The sequence below is a fragment of the Lygodium microphyllum genome, chromosome 29 (assembly GCF_053477565.2).
Source record: "Lygodium microphyllum isolate KBCC chromosome 29, Lygodium_microphyllum_v1.1.10, whole genome shotgun sequence".
Classification (NCBI taxonomy): Eukaryota; Viridiplantae; Streptophyta; class Polypodiopsida; order Schizaeales; family Lygodiaceae; genus Lygodium; species Lygodium microphyllum.
The window spans coordinates 53,112,755-53,140,684 of record NC_141163.1 but is presented as its reverse complement, the minus strand read 5'-3'; the positions used below and the strand labels follow the sequence as shown (position 1 = coordinate 53,140,684).

Genomic DNA, 27,930 nt, shown 5'->3' with positions numbered 1-27,930 from the left:
TTCGTAGAAGAAGGTGTGCCATTTAGATGGACAATAGTAGAAATTTCAGCATTCGAGAAGTTAAAGGAGAAGATGACTTCAGATCCTGTGCTTATGTTACCTGATCTAAGGGAGTCATTTATGGTTAAGTGTAATGCATGTGGAAACAACATTGGGGCTGTTTTAATATGGGATGGCTGAGTTGTGGCTTATGAGAGCCATATTCTCCAAGGTGTAGAGAGGAATTTGTAGGTATATGAAAAAGAGTTCTTGGCTATAATTCAAGCACTATCTACGTGGAAACATTACTTGTTAGGGGCTGATTTTATAGTATAGATAGACTGACAAACTTTGAGGTACTTTTTGACGCAGACAAAGTTGTAAAGAAGCATATGAGATGGACAAACTATCTCTTTGTTTCATTTTTAGATTGTATATATTGATGGTAAAAAGAATGTTGTGTCTTAGACAACAGACAACAAGGAGACACCTTCCAGGGTGGCAATAACATTGTTGATCAAGTGACAACATTTTGGAGGTGCTTGGTAGTAGGTGACTGCATTAAATGCAGGTTGGAGCAGATAATAGACAGATTTTAGGGTCTTCTCACGAAGGAAATCAGATTTCTCTCTCATCTTGGCTTTCTCTCACCTTCCTCAACCCATTCTTAGGAGATTTGAGCATTTTTGAGCCATTCTTAGAAGAACTCAGCCATATTTGGTGGATAACAAAGGGATTTTTGCTGTAAACCCTAAATTTTTGTAGAAATTAGGGTTCAACAACCACCTCGAATCCATGCCATGAGAAGAAGTTCTTACAGTGATATCAATACCTAAAATTTGTGAATTGTCAAGGATTTTAGATGCCTAACCATCCATTGTAAATTTGGGGCGGCATTTGTCCAGTTGGGGTCCAATTTAAAGCAAGTCTTGGGTGAAATTCAAGGGATATTTGCCCAATTTATTTGCTGATTATTGGACCAGCAAGGGGCTTTTGGATTAGCCAAGGAGATTGTGGAATCTTGGCTTGTAATACATCCATTAGCAATTGAAGTTAAAGAAATACTGGAATGGGTGTCAATTTTGGGGCCAACAATGTATCTATTGTCCAAGATTATTAAGGTAAAGTGTGCATTTCAATTTATGTTTATTTGCTGATTGTTGTAATTAAGTACTTGATCAGGGAATTACCACTCTTTTCAAGAAGGAAGGTTAATTTCAATTGGTGTTAATTTTGACTCTAGGAAAGTTATTTGACCATTAAGTGTCAGTGGTGATACTAGGGACTAGCATTAATTAATTAATTAATGCTGGTCTAAGGATTAACTAAGGTTAGGGATCACTCTAGGTTGCAAATGGCCTAGTTAATTTTTTAATGGATAGGCACATTTAATTTCTGGTAGAGACAAAAGGGCTGAAATTAATTTTTAGAAGAGATTAATACTGAAAAAAATTTAATGGCTGAAAATTGTTGAAAAGTGGGATTGGAAGGTTGCCACTTGGTAAAAATACCCATGCAATTGAGAAAAACGTTTTTGGGACTAGTGGAGAGCCACTCAGTGTTTTTAATTTGTGAGAGAGTAAGGAGTGGTTGCTGATTTGATTTGCAGCCATTAGAGGACCTTTTGGGATAGCCAACAGTAAGAGGAGACCAATCAAGGGCAAGTGACAACAATTCCATCCCTTGCAGGTGCAGGGCCGATGACAACATCTAGGGCTATTTCAGGTAGATAGCAATCAGTTTTGGAGTTTTTCCGGGTGGATAGCCAATCAGTGCATTCAACTTCTGAAAGAGAGGAAGGAGTAGCTGTTGGTCTGATTTGCCGCAATTAGAGGGATCTCTAGGACAACCAATAGTAAGAGGAGACCAAGTGACAGCAGTTCCATCCCTTGTAGGTGCAGGTGATAAAAACTAGGGGCCGACGACAACATCTAGGGCTGTTCTAAATAGATAGTAGTCAGTTTTGGGGTTTTCCTAGTGGAAAAGTAGGGAAATCTCTTTCTCTAGCATTCTCATCTTCTCTATCGTGTGCTTAGTCATTTTGAGCACTTCTTGGCCATTCTCAGCAGATCTTAGCCAAATTTGGTGGATAGCAGGGAGAGTTTTGCTGTAAACCCTAAGTTTCTGCAGAAATTAGGGTTTAGTAGCCACTTTGGGACCCATGCCATTAGTCAAGGGCATTGTATACTGAAATGAGCACCTGAAATTCAAGGAATTGTCAGGGATTCTAGATGCTAGCTCATCCATTGTGAATTGGGGCAGCATTTGCCCAATTGGGGGTTCCATTTGTGCAAGTCGTGGGTGAAAATCAAGGGGCAATTGGCCCGAATTGCTTGTTAGTTGTCTGAATTGCAAGGGGCTTTTTGATCAGCAAAAGAGATGGTGGAATCTTAGCTTATACTCAGTCCATTAGCAATTGAAGTTAAAGAAATACCTAAAGGGGTGCTAGTTTCGGGGTCAGTAGGGTGTCTGTTGTCGAAGATTGTTAAAGGGTAAAGTGTGCATTTTAGTTTATGCTCTTTACTAATTGATGATATTAAGTGCTTGATCAGGTATTACCACCCTATCCGATAAGGAAGGCTGGTTTCAACCATGCTGTCCATCATGAACACAATGCGGGGAATGTGTTGCTTGCTGCTGAAGAAAGCTGTTTCAGCTGTAGAAAGGTTGAGAATGCTGTAGAAAGGACTTGGCTTTTTGTTCTCTGGAATTCTTACCACTTGCCAATGTTCCCTTTGTAGAAGTGGAAACTAGGGTCTCCACTTCAGTGGAAGTAGGAGATGTACTTTTCTTGTGGACTTGGCTATGCAACCATACGTAACACAGGAGATGATACTCAAACTCATAAAAGTTTGGCAAAGAGAGAACGTAATGTGTAGCACTTAAATATTTAAAAGGCAACTTGTCAAGAAAGGTTAGAGTTTCTGATTGTTTGTGCTTATGGAAAAAGGTTCTAAATCAAGTCAGGATTGAGGATCTAGTTTTGCAAGTGCATTTTCATCAACAAACAGGGCTTGTTTAAGTATACTTGGAAGTGAATTTATTTGTAAGTATTGTAAGGTTGCATTGAAGGCATGAACTTTGTTGCTTGCTGACTGCTTGAATTAATAGCTATATTTTATTTTCTGTTGTTTGCAGAAGTTTGCTGGGATGAGTGGCAATTGTCAAGCAGGACAGTTTGGATGGTTGGTCCTTTATGTTGCTCGCCTGCTAAAGAGTTTCAGAAAATACACAATTATAGCAGGGTCAAGGATGGATGCTACTAATAAATGTGTGCAAAGTGCAATGCAAGAAGTCGCAAGACATGTGCTCGATTTGCATTTATCATACCAGAACTTATATTGTCATCTACGGCCAACTCATGTGTTCAAGTGCATTGCCGTAAATGAAGGGTCAAAATTAACTTTGAGCTTAAAACAGAGCCCTCAAAGAAGATTTCTTTTTGGTGTTCTTGGATCAGTAATTGTTGCAATATTTGTCACAATTGGGTCACCTTCAAGCTCTTCCAATTCCACATGTGAGTTCCATTTGTGATTCCTAGAACCATCTTTGAGTTACTGTTCTTGTGACTTTTATACTAGAACTGATCACATAAATCTCTTGTCGTTTGCTAGGATCTGTGCCTAATCAATTTGTTACTTTGAATGTGGTGTTTTGAAAAGGGGCATTGACTGAGGAGAACCTAATATTCTTGGAAGCATGGCGTACAATAGATCGAGCATATATCGATAAAACTTTTAATGGGCAGAGCTGGTTTCGTTACAGAGAAGAAGCATTGAAACGAGAACCTATGAATAACAGAGAGCAAACATGTACGGTAAACGGGTTTGTTTCATTGCCTGCATATGTGCAGGGTCACTATTTGTGCAAATGTGCATGGAAGTGATGTGGTGGTGTGTATGCTTGGAGAAGATGCTTTCCAGCTTTTAAATGCTGGGAAGATGATACAAGCATGTGCACATGCATCGTTAATGGGACTATATACCCACACATGCTTAACAAATGCATAAGTGTGTGATTGCTTGCACAATTGAGCTGCAGTTTGTAAGTTATATGCAGACTCTATGGATGCTAAAAAACTTTGGCTTTTAGTACCTTCCCTCATCATTGTCGTGTTTGCCTAGTGCACAATTTCACATGTCTCATGGATTTAACTCGTGAAACTTTCTCTTAATCTCAGTTATGCAGCACATGTGTAGGTATATTTGCCTTTGGAACTCACGGTAGGGCATACTGTTGGCGGTGATGGCTAGCTTGTAGTTGTGAGCCCTACACTCGGTCAGTGAGGGACTTGGGATGGGAGCTCTATGGGGGTCCAATCATTTTGGTCTTTTCTGATTGTCTTTTCCTTTCTTTCTATTTTTGGGATCCAATGTTTCTGGCCCGGAACACTGTCCTAAAGGATTTGGACACTCTCCTAGAGGTTTTTAGGTTAGTCTTGCCTATTTATAGGCCTCACATGTGATTTGGTCAACATCACTTATTGACTTCTGCTTCCCACCTTCTCTCTCCAGGTGCCCTTACTCCAGCTACACCATGTAGTGTGTGCAGGGGCTAAGCCTTGTATCAGCTTCCTTTCATCATTCAGCTGTCCTCATCTTTCTCATTCTTGCCTTCAGTGTTTCTCTTATTATTTGTGTGAATCCTCGTCCTCCACGTCTCCCACATGGTATCATCACCATACTTTATCTTGCAAGCATGCTGCTCAACACCTTTTCCAGCCTATCTTCCTGCCCACCAGCTTTGTGTTTGCTGTAGTATCCTGCTATAACTGGACTTTCTCACCCATCCTAATCCAATTGTGTTGCTGGTCAGGCCTTTTGCTGTTTTGCACCCCTCTCTCAGCTGGCGCCAGCTCTTGCTTGCTGTACCTTATCGGGGTGGCCCTTTTCTGGTGGTTCCAGCCGGTCACCCACTTCTTCCATGTGTACTGATCCCCTTTGAAGCTGGAGGAGGAAGATCCCCTTCTGAAGTTGGAGGAATAGGATCCCCCTTTGAAGCCCTCTTTGAATTCTCCTTTGATGAAGATAGGGAATCTAAGAACTTATGAATCATGTCCTTTGGTGTGTTTGATGACTAAGGAAGGAATGCCAATGTTGCCGAAAAGGGAATTTGAGGCTGCAATGGAGTAGAGGTCAGGTAACTTGTGGATGTGGACTCCCAAAACTCTGTAGAAAAGGGATAGGACGAAGGGGTATCATAGGTAATCTTCTTGATGCCCTCATCGGAGGCCGTGTTTGTGGAGTTGTGGAGCTGTATGATGGAGGGGGGGATGGGTAGCTGCTTGGGAGCCATGGATGGGTGACAACCTTTGACTCTCGGTGAAGTGTATGCAAGGTTGAAGGTGATGGTGAATAGCCACTGTCTTGCAATGGAGCAGACTACGAAGGCCAAGGAGATGAACAATGTTTGACTTTAACGTGAGTGGACTGCCGAAAAGGCAATACTCAATAGCCTCTCTCTTTCTTGGTGCAGGTTGCGGAGCCAAGGGTTGTGGTAACCATTGCACCTGATAATAGGTTGAAGAAATCTTTGTAGCACATGGCAGGGGACTCTAGGAGGGCTTATCACCTCGTGAGGTCTTAGGGCCTCCTTTTCCTCACAAGAGCTTAGTGCGTGTTTTATGTGTCTTCTAATTTATTGCCTTGAGCATAAAATTGGGAGAGCCAATGGAGAATCATCTCTATTGCACAAAACAGCGAGATGGTTGGTGTGATCATGCTTGTAGCAGTAGGAGCACCTTGTGGTTTGTGCTTTTATCTTTGGAAAAGCCATAGCACTGGTGTATGAAGCCTAAAAAGCGAGGTTGGGAGGGAGTTTGGAGAAGAAGATAATGGTATCCCCCAATGGATGGCAATGGTGCGGTGGATCAAATAAAAGTCTGGAATCTGAGAGTCAAAGCGAGCTTGGAGAAGAAGATAATGGTATCCCCGAATGGTGCAATAGAATAAAGGGAGGGTGGGAGGAATTCCCGAGAAGAAGATAACAATTACCCCAATGGTGCAATGGAATAAATAATATTCTGGAATTTGAGAGTTGCTGATTCCACAACCTTTCTTTTTGTCAACGGAGAATGACAATCTTTAGCTCTTGGATGGCACCTTTGAAGGAATGCTCTGCGGAGGGGTTAAAACCTAGTCCTTTGGGCAGGCGGATGCTGACAAAGACGTTGGGTGATGAAGGAGAGCAGTACAGGGAATGAAATGCAGTTGTTAGGAATTGTTGCTGATGAAGAAAATTCTCCAGAATGATGGCTGCTATCAAGGTGATGGCTGGGCAGCCAAGTGGAGGAGAAACCACAAAGATCTTTGATGCCGAAGATCAGTCCACCAAACACAGCAGTAGCAGGGCTGCAAACTGGTTAAGCATACAGAGGACGATGATACCAGCAGTTAAGGGCCTCTCCAAACTGCAAACATAGGTGTAGACTGGCTGTAGAAGACGTCAGTCAACTGAAGAGCAGGAAATAATGTCTCCATCTGCTGGACATCCTCGTTGATAGCCAAACACAAGTGTAAACTAGCTGAAATTGGTCACAATTTGCCTGATGGAGTTGCCAGTCGAGCAAAATGCAAATCTGCTGTAGTGAGGATGTTGTGGACAGCAGGGCAGCCTGCTGGAAGCCCAAGCACAGCGAGAGGGTCAGGTCACTGGCCGAGTGGAGGTGTGGCCAGGCTGTGCGAAGAAGGCACGTAGCAAGGAAAGCACTTGAATATGTTGAATGTTGTGAACAATAGTGCCTAACCACCCCTACGTATAGGGAGCTTGGGAATGTGTTCTACAGGTGTCATCATTCCCATTCACATTCCTGTTCCTGTTCCACGAACATGTCTAGAGTAATTAAGCTATCATAGAGTGTTTATGGGTAAAATCTTAACTCAAATCATGTCTTAAGCATACGAATGTTTGTGCAATGCTACATTAAAATAGATATATGTTTGGGCCTCTCATCATCTTATGCTACAAAGCTTAATGTATCATAGTGATGTCGTGTCCCCAAATACATTGGGTGCCCTTGTTCTTATTCTAACAAGGAGTCGTCTTCCATTTATGCAATCCCATTCCATTTGATTATACTTGGTGGTCTTATGTGCCACCTAGGACCTAGGGGTTTACTCATAGATACTGTTTCTTGTAGTTCATCAAGCTGATTAGCAGCCTATTGTAAGCAAGTGTCAATTTTATTTCTCATTTTAATTGGCTTTTGATGATGGGTGTTTCTTCAGAATAATGATATTGGCTGTTCTCTTTTATAAATGATATCTATCTTATTTTTATGTCTTTCGGGCATGTTCTTTTCCTCTTTCTTCTGCATCTTTTTATATGTTATTTTTGGTTTAACATGTAAATAGCTGGACTGAAGATGTAATATGTATGCATATGCTTGTCATTTGGCATCTACAGCCTTTTTAAACTTTCTGAATGAGGTCTTGAAAAGATTGCTGAAAGTTGGTATGGTCACTTGCTAACAGTCATGTAATCAGGGGTTGATGGAAATTTACTGTTCAGACGCTGCAATTCGGAAAATGCTAGCTACTTTGGAGGACCCATTCACACGCTTTTTGGAGCCTGAGAAATTCAAAAGCTTGCGGGTATCTCCCTTGATCAGTTTCCTCAAGCTTGAGATGTGTATGTTTGTCTAAGTTTCAGATAAGCCAGGTTGCATTTTCTGGATAATGATCTTGCATTAGTCTGGTGGATAACCTAAATGACCATTGTTGAAAGGGTGCAATGTTCCTTTGTTCACTTTACAAGGGCTTATAGCAGAACACTCCTCAACCTATCCATTTATTTTTCTCAATAAGGCAATTGGATTGTTTGGGGCAGCCACGGTTATTTTGGGTTCCCTGAGTTTGTTGTCACGTGAGAATGCTTGGAATTGTAAGGTCCATTCTGCACCAGATCTGCTTTGCATTCCCTTTTCTCTTTCCTTCCCGCTTCCCTCTCTTTTCCTCAACCTCTGTTGTTTTTGGTTTCTTGTATGACACTCAAGCTGAAGCTTACACTTAGCATTTTATTTGAAGAAAGCATTTATGAATGCAAGCTTTTAGTCTTAAGATGCACCATTCAAAAGCATTGAGATTTTGAAGTTATGTTTGTTCAAAGTTGGGGGTGTGATTTTTCATCTGTGCACAAGTTGTAGAGGGATGTAGCATGTGTTTTATCACTCACACGTATATATACATTTTTTTGGGGGGGGGGGGGGGTGCAAGGGTGGAGGAGAGGGAGAGGGGTGAGGAGGGAGGTCAACTGACTAATTTTTTGGTTGCTAGACTGGCACGAGGGGTGCAGTGACTGGTGTTGGATTAGAGGTTGGGTTTGACATAAGTGATGGGGTGAATTCAAACCTTGTGGTGATTGCTCCTGTGATTGGTGGACCAGCAGAACGAGCTGGTGTGCTTCCTGGTGATGTGATTAGTGAAATTGATGGCATTCCAACAAAAGGGATGAGCTTATATGATGCAGCTCAAAGATTGCAGTGAGTTTTCTTTGCTATGTTCGGTTATGGCAATCAAATATTTGAGAGGGGTGCTTTTGTAAGATTTTTCACAGAAGATGTCTGAGATGAAGTTTGTATATATTTTAAGAGTTTGTGTGTTTGAAACATTTGATTCAACTTGGACTCTCTATCCTTGCATCTTCTCTTTCGTAATATTCTGTCTTGTCCATGTGGCCTAAAATAGTGTGGTGAGTTAGAGGTGTTGTGAACCTGGTTTCGAGTGATGCAGGTAATGATCATATGGTTTAAAATTGGACAATCAAGGTGCCTCAATGGAATACATAGGAAATAGATCTTTCTGTCACACAGAAAGAGTTTCCAAGCAAGTAATTGAAGCTGCTTTTCCACTGTTATAGTAGATGCTTTGGCATGGAGAGAAAGACCAACTTGTCCTTGGGTGGAGTCCACCAATAATCCCTCTACAAATGCTTATAAGTTATCCTTGTATATTTAAGCTCTCAAACACTCACTTCTCTTGCTCATGTTTAATAAATGATAAATGACACACTTATTTTGCACTCTTCTCACTTAATACACTTAGTTTATTTACACAAGGGCTTTCAGGGTGGAGATTTGGGTGTGCAGGGTGGCAACAAGAGATCGCGGTAGAGAGGGCAGGAGGGTGCAATTCAGGTCGATAGAATTTTGTTGCAGAAGTTGAGAGATTCTTGTTGTAAACTGGAACTAACAAAATTCTCTTGAAAATTTGTAGCCTAGTCATTTCATGTTAGACATTAGAGTGACGCAGGTATCGGAGAACATACTGCTTGATTTAGTGGAAAGTGAAGCAAACCAATATTGTTTTTTGAAAATTTAAGAGATTTACAGACATGCATTTTCCATTTTGGTTGGTTGACTTTTGACTTCAGGTTTGTGTAGATGTTTTTTTGGGGGGTGGGTTTAGAATAGTAGACTGGGGTTAGAATGGTAGTGGCCAGTGTGTAGTTTTATTTCTTTTTTTTAACCAGTGTGTTACCATGCTGAAACTCATACTCTGATTGGTTTAACAGGGGTCCTGAGAGCTCCGAAGTAAAGCTAACTTTGCACAATGTGAAGGGCGGGTCTCCAAAGACTCTTGTGCTGGTGTATGTGTTTTAGATTTCTGTACTCATCACTAGGATTTTACTTATATTACATGTATGATAGCTGGGAATTATGTGAAGTCCCAAAGCTTCAAAATTCTAAACGTAAAAGTGATCTGCTTGTCTGTGCTGTAGGAGGGAATCAATACAAATAAATCCTGTCACATGGAGTCTTTGTGATGTTGCAGAAGATGGTCAAGATCCCGTAAAAATTGGATACATTCGTCTTGCAACATTCAATGAAAATGCCGCCCGTATGTAAAGCTCAGTTTAGTGCAAAGTTATGCTGTGGATGTGTCCCTCATAAGTTTCTGCACCTTTGTTCTGAAGCCTGAATGTTAGTAGCACGTGAGGTACTTAGCTATGTATACATGAGACAGCTGCTTAGATTTGAAATTATAGGTTAACTGGAAAGCCATGGTACCTGATTACATATGAGAACTTTGCCCTCAGTTGTATCACTGGAGGACAGCCTGCTTAGTTTTGTTAGTGAAGGTAGCTGCAGATGCACTGTTGTCTTTATATTGCACCTCAGGTTGTCATGCTGGTGATAGTCTGATTATTTTAAGTTATAGTTTGGGATAGTTTCAACTCATCTAGTTGCAATTTTAATCACACATTATGCATTGCAGCTCTTTTTGCCAAACCTTCTAAACATCAGAAAACTGGACTTCATTAAGGACATTCAGGATTCTGCAAGGTTTATACCAGCCACTTATGCTTTCACAGCACCAATCAGGCCTAGAGCCTAGTAAATTCAGTGCCTCACAGATTCACTTGTACATAAGGAGGTGCATGTACTTGTTGCTGGATAGTGGCCTTAATAGAAACTTAAAGCCAGCGATGCTAACGAAGTCTGTCACAATCTATGGTTAGAAAATCAACCCAACTCTCCTCAATGGCCAGATCATGATATAGAAATTTCTTGTAATATTTCTTAAGGCTATTTCTTCGCGACAGTTCTTAGCCTGGTGTGGTGGAAATAGAGTAAATTTTACTTCTCAACTCTGTGGTTATGGGTCTGTACGGAGTCCGGGCATGTGCATCATGAGGCTCTATTGTCCTCTGTTGCACCTATTTTACTGCTTTTCCTCTGAGTTCAACCCAGAAAATAGACAAGTGTCATTCTACATGGAGTTGTAAAGAAGATGGGAATAGTACTTGCTGTTCAACAATTCCAGCAAGTGTGACAGAAGAAGAGGAAGAGAATGAGAGAAATTCTGCTATTCATCGTGCCTCAAAATCTGCCTGTGTGTTTTAGCTGTGCAACTATGTCTTCTTCAAGTGCCAAATTATCTGAGGTGTGCCCTGTGTCTTGACTCTCAACTTCCCCTCCCAGTCATGATCAATTCACCTTTCAGATTTTGACAGCTGGCTATCTGCTACCTTTGTTGTCACAATGGCTCAAATTCAATGTCTTTCATCTGCAAGCTGCATGTGCCCAGCCAGTCATCTTCCTAAGATGTTCACAACAAGTCTGTCGCATTCCACAATACAATGTCACCAATCATGCATGCACTCTCATGCCATTGCAGTAAGCTTCATACAACCCAAGGAACATAAATGTTAAACATCCCTGTGGCTCATGAAAGAGGTAACATTTGTTTTGTTTTGTTTGTTTTTTTTGACTTGGCTCATTAGTTCATTGAAAGTGAAACTGAGGTTCAAAACCACTATCAAGGGTGCCAATGGAGAATTATGGCAAAGTGGATCAGGGTAATTGCTGCATGGACTGTGGTAGCTGCTCAGGATCCTGGGCGAGCAATGGGAGCTCATGATGCTCTGCTCGATGATGTAAAAAGGAATTATACTTTACAATGCATAGGGCTTTCGTTTGGAGGGGTGTTTACAATCATGGGTTTCATCCATGTCAAAGGCTTAACATATATACACAATGCTTTTATAAGGGGTAATATAGTAATAAAGGACATGCTCATGTATCAAGGTGTCACTTGGAGAATCCTTTGTAGGGGAATTCTTCAACTAATAAAGCCCAGGTATGGATGAATGCCGATGTTGAAGTCAAAGAAAACAAGTTGAGACCTGAATGTATGAAGTTGGGAAAGCAACCCCCTCTCAAACCATGGATGCTGATGTTGGAGGAGGAGGAGGTGAAGTTGGGTGTGCTGTTGAGAACTGATGAAGAAGATGAAGGAAACCTTGAAGCCCCTGTAAAGAAATGGTAAAGCAAACATAGAAATGCAAAGTGTATGACACAAGATGTAGAAGACAATCTGTAGAATGCCAAACGAGAATGAATGAATGAATTAGAGATGAATGATACAATTAGCAGGCCTTGAAACTTCCTGTCTTGGGGCCAGGTGTATCTGAGAGTAGTGTCAGAGTTTGTTGTACTTGAGACAGAGCCCAAAACACAGCAGCAGTCCACTAGTGGCTCTAACAGTGATGGAAACAGTAAATGGAGTTCCAGCAGCTGCAAAATGCAGATCTGATCAAATAGGTGATGACATCAGCATTTCGACTGATGGCAGGAGGCTATAAACCATTTTATTTCCTTGCGCTTTATTGCTTTGTTTGGCAATGTTTATTTCTTTGCTTTGCTTGAGCTAAGTTTTTTATGACCTGCTGGGTGATTTAAAATTTCTGAGGTCAATGGATAAAAGCAAATAATTTGTCGAAATGATATGACTCATCTTTTAATAATGAAGAGGTATCGATCAAATGGTTCGATAAATGGTATTCAGAAGCGGGTGAGGATATAGACGAGTATATAATAGAATCAATGAAGAAAGCCAAGGAACCATTACAATTTATGCATAAGGCTTTGCATTGAAAGGTGGATGTTTTGGCCAATTGATTTCCGTTTCGTTCACTTTAGTCAGTCTGGCAGTTAAAGTCTTTTCAGTGCCAAAACAGCTGCAAAATGCAGGCTGGAAAGTGCAGTTTGCTGACTGAGTTGCCAGCAGCAGGCAACCCCTGAATCAGCAAAACACAGCTATGGATCTGCCTCCAATCAGGTTGACTCCAAGAAGATTGATGTCGCCAAGCTGTGGCATCTTTTGGAAGAGCTTGTGGCAGTTGGGACAGGCCATGAACAGTAGAAGAATGATGTGGCAGCAGCTGTGTGTGAAGATCATCCACTGATGGGGATGCCCTCTAGACAAGCAGCACATCGAGATTACCAGTAGCAGCTCTGGATGGGGTGTGGGCAGCAGTGAGAGGATACAGGGCAAATGGTCAGGGATAAAAGATGCACTAAACGGTTGACTCTATTTATAGAAAATGTCGGTGCATTAGTCCTACTATTGAAAAATAAAGACATGTATCTTTTGTAGTCAGTCTTAAATGTTTTTTGGGGCTGTTTTAAGGAGTACCAATTAGTGATTAATGCATTGTAAATAAATAATAGTGAAAACCCTAATATTAGTTGCTCAACGCCCCCTTTGAGGACCCAAAAGGATTTTGATCAACAGGGTGAGTCGCATCGCCATCCTCTTTTCTATTGAAAGGTCCCACCTCAAAGAAACCTACAATCAAGCCAAGGATGCCTTGATGGGGAATGGCAAAGGCAATGCATATCTCCTTTAAGTAGCCTAATCAAACGGGTCTTGCATTTTTCTTCTCTTTTCTTTTAATTTGATGGTCACAAATGAATAGTAAAACTTAGGATTTTGACATTCTCCATAATATGAATTGTTGCAAGGAAAGGGTGGGTTAAAGAAATATAGAAGTAATGATGCAGTAGTAATTGTGATAGTAGATTGTCATAATGATGATCTGTTGTGAATGTGGTAGATCCAAGTTGATCACTCCTTTGATGAGGGAAAAGAAAGACATGCTTACACAATGCAAGGCATTTTCATCCTTCGATAGACACATGCTTTCATACGTTTTCCCCTATCCAAAGCGCTTCATTTCACATTAAAACGATGCCAATGCATGGTGTTGCAAGGGGCAATGCAAATTTTGTATGCGGAAATAGATTATGATGTCCAATGTAGTAATACCACTTAAGGAACTCCCTCATAAGAGAATTGTTCACTTGCCCAAGTGCCCATCTGCAAGCATGATTATTAAACATTAAGATATTAATATAATAACCAAGATCTTATAAATAGAAGGGAAGGAGACCTCCCTCTCAACATTGGATTGTGGAAGGAGATGCAAGCATGATTATTAAGGCATAAAGATATTAATACAATAACCAAGGTCTTATAAACACGAAGGGAAGGAGAGCTCCCCCTCACCACTGGATGGTGGAAGAAGATGTAAGCATCCCCTCTCTCCACACCATGTTATTATTGAAGGTAAAAGGAAAACATCCAATGAAGAAGAATGAGTGCAAGCATAGCAGATAAGAAACACGTTTCTTTGAATTTGAAACTTACGAAACGTTTCTGAGAGTAAAAAACGTGGGCGTTTTTGGCATTTTTTATTTTTTTGGTGAGTTGGAATCCAAAAAATGGTTTTTTTGACAAAAACTAATGGGTAATGTTAAACATGATGATGATGATGTGTACTGACTCATGAGGGCTTAAGATTTGGATGAGATCCTTATTTTTTGGTGATTTTTTAAAGTTATTGGACTTTGCCAATCAAGTATCTATTCTTGTCTTGAGATTTAAATATAATACGACTTTAGTCTCATTTATGAGTTATTTATGATATATTACGATTCATTCTTGATTTTGATATTTTGTCAGTTTGTTTTGAAATGAGAATCATGATGTTGCAACTTGACTCAGTCCATATTATAGATAGGCTATTTACATGTTAATTTCAATTTTCTTTGTATGATATGTATGAATCATAATGTTTGAGTTCTAAACCATAGCATAGCTTGTCCAAAGACTAACTTTTGACATAAGTGACAAGTCAATAATGGATCATGGATATGTAACATATAATGTATTATTCTCAATTGACTCGATTATCACTCAAGCTCAATTAGCCATTCTTTGTTTAAGAGAGAGTTCCATAGAGGTTTAGAACCTCTATTCCCATTCAAAACTATTAAAAATCCCTATATAAAAAAGCCCACGTTTCTTATTTTACCCCCTTTTGAAAGAAACTTACGAAACACGTTTTGGATGTTTCGTTTCTAACGTTTCTGGCTGCTATGAGTGCGAGCACATTGTGGGCAAGGTGGATAAGCCTCAAGTTGGAGCATGACCCCTCTTGGTTGTGGAGGGGTAGTCTTGCCTGCTCTTGATGTGCTTGAGTTTTTGAGTGGAGAAGAGGGTTAGGATTTGGATGGAATACCCTTGGCCTTTGAATAACATTCAACATCAAACTTTTGGCAAGGTGTAGTATCTATTTTTCTTGGTGTCATTTTGCCAATATTGCTTTAATCTTGGGCGGGACCTATTTTACTCCTCACTAACTAATTGGGTCTTGTGGTTCTTCCCACACTCTTGCTTTCCCTTTTAAGGGGTGGGAACTAGGGACCCCTTTGAATGTGGCAAACATGGCTTCTTGTGAATCTAATCAAACAACCTTGTGAAATGCAAAGGTTGACGTTCAAATTCATAAAAGGTGGGCAATTTTTCGTTGTGAGTTACATGAAATTGAAGTATTTGGGTAGGAGCGTGTTCATGAACAAAGTTACTTGGTCGTCATTTGACTTTGGTGGACCTGTGGTGGCAAATTTGGCAAGTAATATTGATACTTTGTCAATTGGACTGCCAAGTCCTTTCTCTTAGTGATTTCAAACTCTTTGGGCTCATGTTTGAGATTGGTATAGGAGATACAATTAGTAACCGCATAGTGGGCGGCTAAATGTGCACAATGCTCATGGGCAAGGTCAAAATGTTGAAGTTGTGAGTGAAACTCAAGTATGAGACACTATATTAACTTGGCAATAGCTATGGTGTTTGAGCTCTTCCAAGCTTGAACTACCTCATATGAGAACGAATAGGGGTCAAGTTGGGGTTCCAACCCTTGAATAAGGTTTCACAATATGGTGCATTAATTTTGACTAAGTTGAGAAGTTGGATGCCTTGAAATGGATATCGTCAATAAATACATGCTTGGTTGTAGCAGATGCACAAAAGCTTGTGTGAAGTCTTGGATAAATGGGTGGAAATGAATGGAGTAATGGTTGACTAGGTGGTACATGTGGCATTGAAGTGTGTGACATGGTGACTCTAGGTATTAGCCTTGAAGAAGGTATCTACGGGATGCATGGAAGCTTGTGTGAAGTCTTGGATAGGTGGGTGGAAATGAATGGAATAATGGTTGACTAGGTGTTACATGTGGTATTGAACTGCATAACACGGTGACTGATGTTTGCCTTGAAGAAGATGTCTAACTAGTGTGTGGTGAATGTGCCAAAAGGGTGTAGGAAGGCCCACTAGGCATTGACACGAGGCAAATTGTGTGATTGGAGAGATGGGAGGGACTTGATATGCACAACATATAGGTTGGATACCCTTACAAATAGGTCCCCATTGGTGCTTGGTTTAGGAGTTGAACTCTCATCACTTTTATACCATCACATGTAGTTGAGGGATAGGATTTAGACCTATGGGGTACATGCATAATTTTGTGGTACGCTTGGTGTGGTGAGGTGTGGAATAGATGGATGAGTGTATGCAATGGAAGAATATCGAATTTGTGAAATTGGTGGGAATTGAAATTGTGAATGTTGATTTTTAATAAGTAAAGGTGAAGCACAAAAAAGCAAAATTACTGGAGGTCACATGTGACGGAGAGGTATTACCTAACTTGCTTTTGTATCACCTCTTTTTTCATTCACATACTAGTATGGGCTAGGGTCTTCATGATTACTTACACCCATTCACTTGCATTTTCAAAGGAGGAATGAAAGAAAGGCATGCAACATTTCATCATACATACCTTGCACTCTACTTAGTGGAAAGGATGACATTGGATAGCTCATATTTCCCAATCAGCATATCCTCTTGCAACTGAGGGTTCTTGATCTGCACCAAGATACATATCTGACTGACATGCATGCTTCTTTGGGTGAATCCAGCCAGCCTTCTCCAAAAGGGTGGTAAATGTCTTGATTATACACTAATTACAGCAAGTAGAAAATTCGCATAAACTGAAACACAAATGTGACTGATAAATTTTGTAAGATAGACTCCTGATTAGCCCCAAAATTGGTGCCCGTTGTGGTATTTTTTCAACTTGTATTGCAAGTGGAAGAAGTACACTGAAATTGCTTCAATCTTCTTTACAATCCAATGCCCCTTGTTGTTAGAAATGATCAGCAAGCCTTCAATCTTATTTGCTCCTTGATCCAATAAGAGATTGACCTCCAATTGACCCTCAATTAGTTAAAAATTGAACCCCAAATTCAATTGTCGCTGGTTGACCTCTTGAATTCTCTAAAGCTCCCCACATTTCAGCAACTGAATTCTAGTGCTAGGCCTTCATCTTGTGAGCATAGGACCTGGGATGGCTAATAAACTCTAATCTCTGCTGTAAGTTATGGCTTACAGCGCAATTTCTTCAATTGCTCCACTTGAAGCTGGAAATGGCTGAGAATTGTTAAGGGATTATCACTAAAATGAGAAAGGAAGTTGATGAGAGAGTAATCTTCGATTTCTATAACAAGAAAATGCTCAAATTTGCTGCTGCCTTGCTGGCAATGGGACTACAGCCCCACTATGAACAGGAGCCCCACATGTAGATGTGGTCTTGTGGGTGCCAAATTTGCTGTTGTCTACTTGCTGGCAGCCTATACGGATTGTTGTTTGCCTCATATGGCCTCCTGATCAGCTGGTGGCAGTTCTTTGACAATCTCTAATGGCTGGGCTGATCTACAATGGTTGAAAAGTGTACCAACAGCTCTTTCTCCTCCTCTCACAACCTCCACCCTGCTGGAACGAGGCTTAGCTAGCTTCCATAAGCTTTCTCCCCTCTTGCATGGGAAGGTTTTGCCAAGTGGTAGCCTTCCAAATGGATTTTTCAGCCATTTAATCAAATTTTAGAGTAAGTTAGTTTGAAAATTTATTTCACCCTTCATCTGTGCATTGAAATTTAAAAGTGTCCATCCACAATTAGTCACTAAATGTTAGTGGTGACATTCGGAATCAGGTATTAATGAATTAATTAATACCTATAGCTGGTTCCGAATGTCACCACTAACATTTAATGACTAATTAAATACCCTACGCCCAATTTGACACCAGACACTAGTATGTGACTAGTGTACCTTATTACAACTTTTGCTTGATACTCATTGAGATTTTGGGGTCCTTGGCTTGTCATTGTGGCTTAATTGACTTATCACATGTGCACCTGACATGTGCATATGTAATAAATGTCTAAGCCAAATGCTAAGCAAAGCCAACCCCCATGGGGGTGAAGAAAGAAAAAGAAAAGAAAAAAAAGGCAAATCTCCCCCTTGAAATCCTTGCAATCGTTCCCTATTGCAATACAATGTGCCAAAAGCAAAATATACATCACTAGAATTTCGAGAAGGCATCACAATAAAATGACATCAACTGCTATTGCTTAACTGTGCCAATGCCAAACACTTACTCAAAATTTCCAGCCAGCATAACCATAACATAATACACAAAAAGAATCCAAAATTGTTGCCAAAACCTCATAGAATGTATTCATTACTAGAGTATCATAAATGTTTTCACCAAACAACCGTAGTAAAGCATATATTGATTATAAACCATGGCTGAACTATCAATGGTATCATATAATATACTACTTTCCATAAAAATGAGTTGAATACCATTGATAGTTGATGATCATCTGCTACAAACCAGCAAGTGATAATGAATTGTTGTGATTATCATAATCTGATGCAAATATACAGTTTTAGAGTTGCAGGTGAAAAGGTATACCAATTCGCCTAGCACATATCTACAATGGCTAGTGCACTAAAGAGTGATCCCATGGTAGACACTGTTAGCAATAATACCTTGAATGCATGTTGAGTACATCCAAGATCCACTATATAGTAGAGCTATCCATCACTCGACAATTTGAAGTGCGACCTCCCTAGGCAATGCTCTAGATCCTTGCTATGTTGAACTTGACTGAGCTCGATCTAAAGTATACTCTAACTAAAATACTTAAGGTAAAATGCATCCCTGAGGATGATCTGTCAGTCACCCTCCATCCGTTTGCATCCATCTATAGGTGAAATGATCCTTGGAATTTCACTTAGTGCAAGGAAACTTTACCTCTACCCCCACTAAGTTATAGGCCTTTGTTCCTCAGGACCACATATATATTTGAAACTTTCATGTTGCTGCCAAGGATGATATATTGGTTGCGTTCTCCTCATGACCAACACTATACAGAGCATTTTTACGACCAACATTGATACCGTGAGCCCCAAACACATTGGGTTTAGAAGATGCATTAGCAAACATGCCACTTTGTGCCTTGCGCATCATGCCAATATTACTATACATTGGGTTTTACATTCCAATTTCCATACCTAGATACATTGGGCCTTGCATACCCTACAAAGGTGGTTACATACCATGTACATTTGATCCATGCATTCCCATGGGTTAAGCATTGCCAAACATGCTTAATTAATGAAAAATGCAAATTTGGTGCACGGTTTGAGAGAGTTTCAGTGTTTCCCAAAAACCCTAATTCTTTGGGACACCTTTCAACATCTATAAATAGACAGGTTGCCCACCATTTAGCCTCATCTTTTTGTGCATCATGTGTAATCCACCAGTGGAAATAGCTTAGGATCCGTCTAGTGGTGCTTTGCACAATGGGATGCATCGTATGCTACATGCTGAAGAATGTCCATGCAGCAAGTGACTATTGCTTGGAAACTTGATCCACCTCCAAAGTACCCTAGGTGGCCCACATTAGCATGCATGCCTTGCTGTCCATAAGCCATTGGATTGGCACTTCCGAGTTCGCCTTTCTTTTGCATTGATTGCTCCATAGACCAATTTCCTTTGCTCGTTGGCTATATTTGGAACATTTGAGGCTGCATAGGTTCTTCTTACAGTATATCATGCTGTCTTGAAGCTCGAGAGGTTTACTCACTCTTCTTACCTTTGGTGTCCTTCCTTGAAGAATTTAAAACTTGAGTAAACTGAGAATCTTTTGCCAATTAGGCAAAGATATCAACTATTGCTTCAATTGATCTTTGAATTGGTTGTCATTTTCTTCATCTACTTGCTGATCATTAGCATCAAGAGGCTTAGAAGGATCCACATTTTAGTCTACACCAGTATGAACTGGATGATCAACAGGACCGTTGCTTGTTTGGCTTCCTTTCTCCTACGCGTTTGGATGATCGTTGGCACCGCCAAGATAACCGTTTTGCAGCTTTTTTTTAAGTTGGGACTGTTATAAAACAGCCATGTCCCACTTCACTCTTTATCCTTAACCTTCAAGTTCTCTTTCTTGTTAGCAAGCCTCAAGCCTCCAACTCTAAATCTCAAGCTCACCTCTCAAACTTCATTCCTCCATCTCATCCTCTTACTTCCTCCTCCTCTTCCTCTCTTACCACCTTCTCTTTCTCTGTCTCTTGGGTCTCCCTTTTCGTCTTCCTCTTCGTCCACCTCTCGTACCACCTCCTCTATCTACTATCACCATGCATATGGATCTTCAGAAAGCCTTTTTCTTACACACCTCTCAGCTTGAGAAAGCCACTAATCACACTAATGCTTATTATTGGACTTGGAAGTATTGTGGCAAGGTCCAAACGAGTAGTGTGACTAGGCTTCTCATCCACTTGTCTAAGATGGGTGGAGAATGTGGTCCATATTGGAAGATGAAGATCATCAAGAAGTATTTTCCATTTCAAAGGGATACTATGTACACCCATGGCCACCCATGGTCTAAGATGGCCTAAGTTCAAGAGGAGATAGTCTCACCCGACATATGTACACCCATGGCCACCCCTTCAACTATGCCTATGGATACTATGGTGGGATCCATAGATCCCTCCAATTCCCCTTCTGCTTTGGTTGCCTTTGACGCCACCACTATGGGTCCAAGAGACTCGAGAAAAGCCAAGCTTGTTTAGGCCTACCATTGTTTCTTAGGGAGTGACAAAGGCATGTGGACATCAAGATTGAAGGACCATCATCAAGTATGATCTCCCTTTTCACATTCTAAGAGTGGATAGTTGGACGAGAATGGTGAAGGTAATTTCTACTGTGGGTCCATACAAGATAGTCACGTAAGATTTGTCCAATTTGTTTATGGACTTAGTACGGTACCAAACATTAATAAAAGAATACTCAATAAAATTCGGTGTTTCATGTGGTCATTCAAAAATACACAGAACATTAAGGATTAGTCTTGTAAATATCATTTATTTGAATATGAGAAAGGCAACCTATGAGAGGGAGTGTCACAAGACATTATTTGTTTAATGTTATTACAATTGGCAAACCACAAATAGCTTTGCTTCAAGTTCAATAATGATTCATAAAGATGGCAAGAGGTTGAGACAAAATGTAAATCCAAGACTATGGGCACAAGTAATTTCCAATAGCCTTTTTTTTTGTAGGTAAAATGTGGCTAATTATATTACTTAGAAGGCTGTTTACAACGAAGTGTGCGTGCTCAATAGACTAGTTGGAGCTGATGCAACTCACAAGTCCATCATGTATACAAGCCTCTCAAGGCGGTCTGGGGGGGGGGATGGAGGCAAGAAGCCATGGAGGGGGGTGTATCGCCATTTGGGGCTGCCCGCTTGCATCGTGAAGAATAGGTCATGGCCACCCCAAGTGAGGTAGAAAGTGAAAATGGAGCTCTTGGCGAGCATGAGACTCGCCCTGCACCTTGTTCCAACGTCGGAGGAGGGAGTGGATGATGGAGGTCCACAACTCTGCCGAAGTTGCATTTAGTGAGGCACTCCTCTCCAAAAACCACCTGATAGTGTGCCTTCCAAATGTGCCATCCTGTGAGACTCCCTATGATCTCCCATACCTCTAAGCGCTCTAATGTGGGCTCCAATACTTGGCGGTTGGGTAGAACCTCCAAGCCGACAATTGCACAAGACCCAGTCTCGATGAGAAAGATCGTGTCCTGTATCCCGGCCTCATACAAAAGGTGACGGCCCTGGCTAACTGCTTGCCAGCAAAAAGCCCCTCACGAGATGCAGCCAAGGCTAGGTGCCACTCGTCGGAGAATACGACAGGCTCCTCTCCACACGAGCTGTGCCGCCTCGCAAGACCAAAGGCAGTGCTTTGGAGTTTCCAAGAGCTGCTGTGGGCAGTGCTTACAACCTCCATGCTGCTGCATCCAAGCCAACCAACTCCCAACAGCCAGAGCCCCATGTGCCAAAAGCCAGAGGAAATACAACACCCTCCTCGGCCTCCAACTGTCCCATAGGCAACGCTAGAAGGTCAGACAGAAGGCATTCATGATTCTATGCTCTGCCCAGTATTTGCTGCGCAAAGGTGCCCAATCCATGTCCTCCTGCATCAGTACATGTCTACCAATCCTGGTTGTGTATTCCAAGAACCTTAGAGGCTTCTTGGCAACTGCAGTGGCCGGCCACAGCCACTCTCTAGGTTTCCACTCCAACTCATCAACTGGCTTGCTCTCCCATGTCCAAAGGCGCCACTCCCGAAACTCCTCCCAGGGCACGTAAGGATCCAATTGCCTGGTCTTCCCTTGGAGTCCGCCGACCACATGAATCCTTCTCCAGGAAAGGACACCAATCTCCTCATCCTGCTACCCTATGTCAAGAACTAGACGCCCCCCATTTTGCACGGCGAAGAAAGTCCCGCAACGGGCACCATCCACTCTACTTGCCACCTGTAAGGGGATACTTGCCGGTGAGAATCTAGCAACCTATACCCCCCCAGGCTCCACCGGCTCTCGTATCAGGGGATCTAGCCACTCTTGAGGGATTGCTGAGTCAATCTCGCTCCTCCTCACCTCAGCTCCTCGGTGACATCTTGATGCCCGCTGCAACACCTCTCCCGATTTGCCATTCTGTACACCTGCCACATCTTGATAGTAGGAGTAGGGCCAGCCTCCTAGCCAGCCCGCTGGATGTGTGAGCGCTCACCTATTTGTATCCCGTCGAGATCTCTGACCTGGGAATTCTCACCGGCTCCTCCTGGCATCTCGGAGGCCTTTGAACTAGGCCCTTGCGAAGACCCTGTCACACTTGAAGTAAATTGCGGAGGAGGGAAGATTTGGGTGGCGTGATCTGGGTAGTCGTGAAGATCCATATCAAAAATGGCCTCCGACCCCTGCCAAGCCTCGGTTTGCACTCCTGGAGACCCTCCTGCAAAAGTATGTTCCAGGTGTGCCCACTTGGTGTGAGACCATGGACCACTAGCTTGCCCAAAAGGTCCAGACTCTAGAACTCTGGGTCAAATCGATTTAGTTATTAATCAAATATGCAGATGTGTGAAACACATTTGTTGTGTAAGTCAGTTAAATCACAATAACAAGCCCGGGACCTTGATATATCAGTGGGTGTCAAAGGCAAAAAGTTGTAATAAGTAATATTGGACCCATGGTTGTCAGGTACGAAAGGTATGATACGGTACGGTATGATAAAGTACGGTACTAAATGGTACCCTATGATTTTATAAGGTATAGTATAATATTAGCACAAAAAAACCTTAAAATTTTTTATAACTAAAAATGATAAGGCACATGTTTAAAGTGAAAGTAAGCTATAGCAGTGCCATTACAAAATGAGATCAATGATCATACATATGTTTGCAAACCACTCAAACCACCCCTTGTCGATCTCAGAGGGTGCCAAATGACCATGCCCTTGCTAGCAACTGCCACATCTCGAACTCCTGGAATTGGTCGAACTCCTCACCCACAAGTATGTTGAGTGTGAGTGTCATGAGTGTCTATTGCTATGAGCTCTCTATAGAGCTCCACAAAGATCTGCTCCTCCTCTGCATCAACCTCTTGGTGTACACTTAGAAGAGTATTGCTTGTCAACTTGAATGTATCAACATTCACCTACACAATGCACACAAGGTTATAGATACTAAATTGTTAAGTATACAATTGAAAACAACAAATTGAAACTTGTCTTAACCAAAATGATAAGTGTTTACATGCTTTGGACTACCCATGGTCATCATGGCCTTCATCATGCACAAGTTAGTTCGACAATAGGCTAGCCGCTCTAACTGTTGTGTGCTAAGTTGATTGCGAATCTTCATGTGAATGAGAGAATAGATACTCCAATTTCTCTCATATGCACCCGAAGAGCAATCCTGGGCAAGACTCTCATGGCCAACGATTGAAGAGTTTGTAGTGCATATCCAAAATTCTACTACCAAAAGAGCGGCTTCACAAGTGACTCTCTTCTCCAATAAGTGGAAGAAGCAAGAGTCATATGCCTTCTCTGATTTGCATAGCATCCAATCTCCTCTAGAATTGTGTTGTGGTCATGGGGACCACTCGAGTGAGATATACAAGCTAGAATGCATCTCTCTATCATCCATGACTATACTAGAGACTTGTAGGCCGGATATAATAGTGCTGTAAATCCATGGATGGGCTTACGCATCCATGCCCATCTATTCTTTGCTATGTCAATGATGTGTGGACGCTATGAATTTGTGATTACCGTGCAAGCCCGTGCCTCCACCAATGCTGTTCTAAAGAAGTGAATGAGAAGGCCCATGGTGGACCCCTCGCAATCACTCATATGTAACACCCTATAAAAGGGAGTCACAGCAATCACAATCACAATCCCATGGACTCTCTGCCAAAACTACTCATCGAGGCACAATTGCATTGCTTTTGCCTCCTCTATCTCATGCTTATCCCACTCATTCCATAGAGTGGACGCTACCGTTTGTAGGGTGGACCGCACTTCATAAAGGCGCTCCAACAATAGCCACATATAAGCAAAGTGAGTTGATGAAGGTTGTTGCAACTCAAGCATGCTATGCTCATGATACAATGCAAGCACCTTTACCTTCATTGCGACAAAGGTGACAATTGATGTAGCCTTATGCACCACCCTCCACCCATTTGAGCTTCGCAATGTTCTTCATGAGCAAGTCCAAACAATGACTTGCACATGGAGGCCACAATATCGAAGGAAACTCGGCCTCAAACAAACGGTCCATGCGCCGACAATTGGATACATTGTTGGTAACAACTTGCACCACATTTGATGGGCCCACCTACAACCACATCATACATGGCACAAATTCAAAATTATGATAAGGAAAGCTTTGGGGAGTCATGAATTCAAAATTATAATAATGAAAGTAACAACTTTAAAATTTAAAAAAGACAATGTATATCTCAATGACAGCTTGCCAAATGTGGCGGTAGATGAATGTGCCGGTCATTTTGCTTTCCCTCTTGCCGGTGTCTATGGCCCACAAAAAATATGTGGTGAGTGGACATGAAATGAGTATGTTGATGATGCCCCGTTTCCTATGGTCTCTCCATTCGTCGGTGAGAATGGAGCAAGTGTATTTTGTCCATGCAGCCCAAATTTGATCAAGGGCTTTATCAATCCTCTCCTCTTCATCAATCTTCTTCATCCTCATGCCATTGTATGTAATACCACTCCATCCTTCACATGGGCCCACATTGGCATTGGCTCTCACCATCTTTCTCCATTGCTCATGCTTTAGGACAGTGAATGCAAGATTGCACTCGATCACCGTGTGTGTAATCTCAATGTCCGCTTGTCATTTGCTTTCTCTAAGAAAGGTAACCGATCCACGCATATAAGTGGATGTGGAGTCGACACTACCAATGGTGGAGGCCTCACCCGCATTTGTTGAAGATATGCCTACATTTGAGGCTTTCTCATGAGTAGACATAGATGTGGGTGTCGTCAACGATGCACTACTTTTGCCTCCTCTAGTGGATCCCCCTCTCATATTGGCGAGAATCTCCTCCAGAATGTGTTGAAGGATTGCCTTGCATGCGGCAACTTGCCCCTCCCATCTTGGAAAGATGTTGAAGAAGTCGGATTGCACCACTTCCATAGCACTTCTTGCAATACTTGCACGTTCAATGGTGGGAGTTGGACTTCTTCGTGTCCTTCTCCACATGGATGGCATGCAAGTTGAAGGCCTCATGTTGCTCGCATGTCATGATGCCAAGGGGTCAAGGAGAGGCCCAATGGAGAGGAGAGAGTCAAGACTTGTCACTCCAATCACGATGATCCTTGAAGAGGGAGGGAAGGGAAGGAGAGGAGAGAGTGAGAGCTTTCGAGGCTTGAAGACTTGAGAGGGATGGGGTGGGGAGATGATACTTCAAAAGGGAAGGGATGGGGGGAACTTGAAAGAACAATGAAGAGGGAGGGGATGGGAGATTGATGCTTGGAGACAAGGGGGTGGGGATGAGCCTCGAGGAGAGAGTGAGAATTAAGGGAGTGTGCAAATGAGCCCCAAGTCAAACACCCATCCCTTTTTGCGAAACGCTGCCCTAAAACCCCATGAAAATGGGTCGAAATGGTTCTCGACAACCGGTTTGCGTTTGCAGGATGGTTGATAGGAAATATTGCTTGTTCAAGTGAAGGAAAGGCTATTAGAGGCTGGTGGAGAGTCACTCTAGCCATTCAGTTGATTGTGTAGGTTGAAAGAGAAGAAGAGAGTGCTGCCAATCAGGTACTAGCAAGTTTTGGCCATTTCCAGCCAGCCAAGAAGGCTTCTACTATAGGCAACAGCTCCAATAGGGAGGGCAGCAGCTGGAGATTCCATCTGGGGGTGGGTGATGTCCATCGAGGTCTCCTAGCTGCTGGCCAACAACATTTTAATGTTGTTTCATAGCAGCAATTGGTTCTAACACTTTCTCGCGACAGAAATCAGAATTATTCTCTTTTCAGCTTTCTCTCTCCTCTACAATTTACATAAAAATTAGGGTTTAGCACCCACCTTGGATATTGTGCCAAGAAATTGAAGGCTTAGTACTTGAAATCAACAGCTGGAATTTGAGGAATTGCTAGAGATTTCAAGAAGCCAGCCATCCCAATAGGACTTCGGGTTAGATTTGACTAGCCAAGGGCCAATTGAATGCCAATCCCTTGTTAGATGAAGAGGCTAATTGATAAGAAGACTTGCTGATAATTTTTGACAGTAAGAGACATTGGGAAGTGAAGGAGATTGGAGCGAAATCTTAGTGTACTTAATCCAATTTTAATAGAAGCTAAAGAGGTATCACAAGGGGCGCTAGTTTTGGGGCTAATTGGGAGTTTATTGTCCAAGTTTGATTGGTAATATTTGTACTTTAGTTTATGTGAATTTTATGCTTTCTGTAATTGGTGCTTAATGAGATTATTTACCATCGATGACAAGAAGGAGGGCTGATAATATAGTTCCATAGCTGGGATACCATCAACTCCCTTGATTTGGTGGGCCCTTGACACTTGATTCAAAGTCAGAAGAATTGCATTAGTGTTGATAATTTTTTATAGCAAGAGATGTTGGGAAGTGAAGGAGATTGGAGTGAAATCTTAGTGTACTTAATCCAATTTTAATAGAAGTTAAAGAAATACCATAAGGGGCTCTAGTTTTGGGGCTAACCGGGAGTTTATTGTCCAAGTTTGATTGGGGAAGGTTGGTTACATGGTTCCATTGCTAGGATACCATCAACTCCCTTGATTTGGTGGGCCCTTGACACTTGATTCAAACTCAAAAGCATTGCATTAGTGCTGAAATCGTAATCAGTTGAGTGTTATAGCAACAATGTCTTCATATAGTGAGATGGAAGCAAGCAAGAATGATGCCTCTAAATTTGAAAAATCCACATAGTATTGGGGGAAATGCAATCTCTTGATATAGTGAGATGGGAGTAAGCAGGAATGATGCCTCTAAATTTGAAATATTCACATAGTATTGGGGGAAATGCAATGTCTTGATATAGTGAGATGGGAGTAAGCAGGAATGATGCCTCTAAATTTGAAATATTCACATAGTATTGGGGGAAATGCAATGCTTGATCTTGGAGAAGGCATGTAGCATGGCAACAAGCTGAGAATGAGGGGATGCAACTAGAGGTGTGTCATGTAGGCCTTTTGAAGCTGATAACGAGCAAGAGGAAGAGATATTTGGTGACCAATTTAAGGATCAGATGAGGACAGTAGCTGAAATCTTTATACAATTGACAAACAATTCTTAGTTTATGTGCTTTTTGAGCTCCCCCAAGGAGGGCAACCAAGGCAAGAAGAGAAAATGATCCTAATGGCATACACCACACAAATGAAAGACCATCTTGGCTGTGCCAATCCAATGAGTTTTCGACAACAAGGTATGCATGCAAATATGGGGCACCTAGGAAACTTTCGTGATGGTTAATTTTTCCTAGTAACATGTTAGTAATGCTTTAGCCATGGGGATGCAAGGATCAAATCTATTTGGTATGTAGCCACTTATGCATGGTATGCAAGGCCCAATGTATCTAGGTATATGAATACCAAGGATGATATTCTTCACTTTGGAAATCTGATTTCTATAGTGACACTTGAGG

The 27,930-nt window shown here is 41.7% G+C and overlaps 1 protein-coding gene across 11 annotated transcripts in view; it reads left to right on the top strand.

Moving 5' to 3' along the window:
- Window positions 1-27,930, top strand: part of LOC148010631 (carboxyl-terminal-processing peptidase 2, chloroplastic-like) — an 86,701-nt gene that overhangs the window by 33,029 nt on the left and 25,742 nt on the right. For 10 of the 11 annotated variants that reach the window (XR_015689533.1, XR_015689532.1, XR_015689531.1 and 7 more), the window contains 7 exons: window positions 3,118-3,496; window positions 3,642-3,791; window positions 7,489-7,571; window positions 8,253-8,458; window positions 9,065-9,112; window positions 9,490-9,564; window positions 9,697-9,815. Coding sequence is in view for 7 of the 11 variants with exons in the window: in XM_087671887.1 (XP_087528013.1) it covers window positions 3,118-3,496; window positions 3,642-3,791; window positions 7,489-7,571; window positions 8,253-8,458; window positions 9,065-9,112; window positions 9,490-9,564; window positions 9,697-9,815 (1,060 nt within the window). In the remaining 4 variants the exon portion in view is untranslated. The remainder of the gene's footprint in view (window positions 1-3,117; window positions 3,497-3,641; window positions 3,792-7,488; window positions 7,572-8,252; window positions 8,459-9,064; window positions 9,113-9,489; window positions 9,565-9,696; window positions 9,816-27,930) is intronic. The other variant, XM_087671888.1, reaches the window with a different exon arrangement.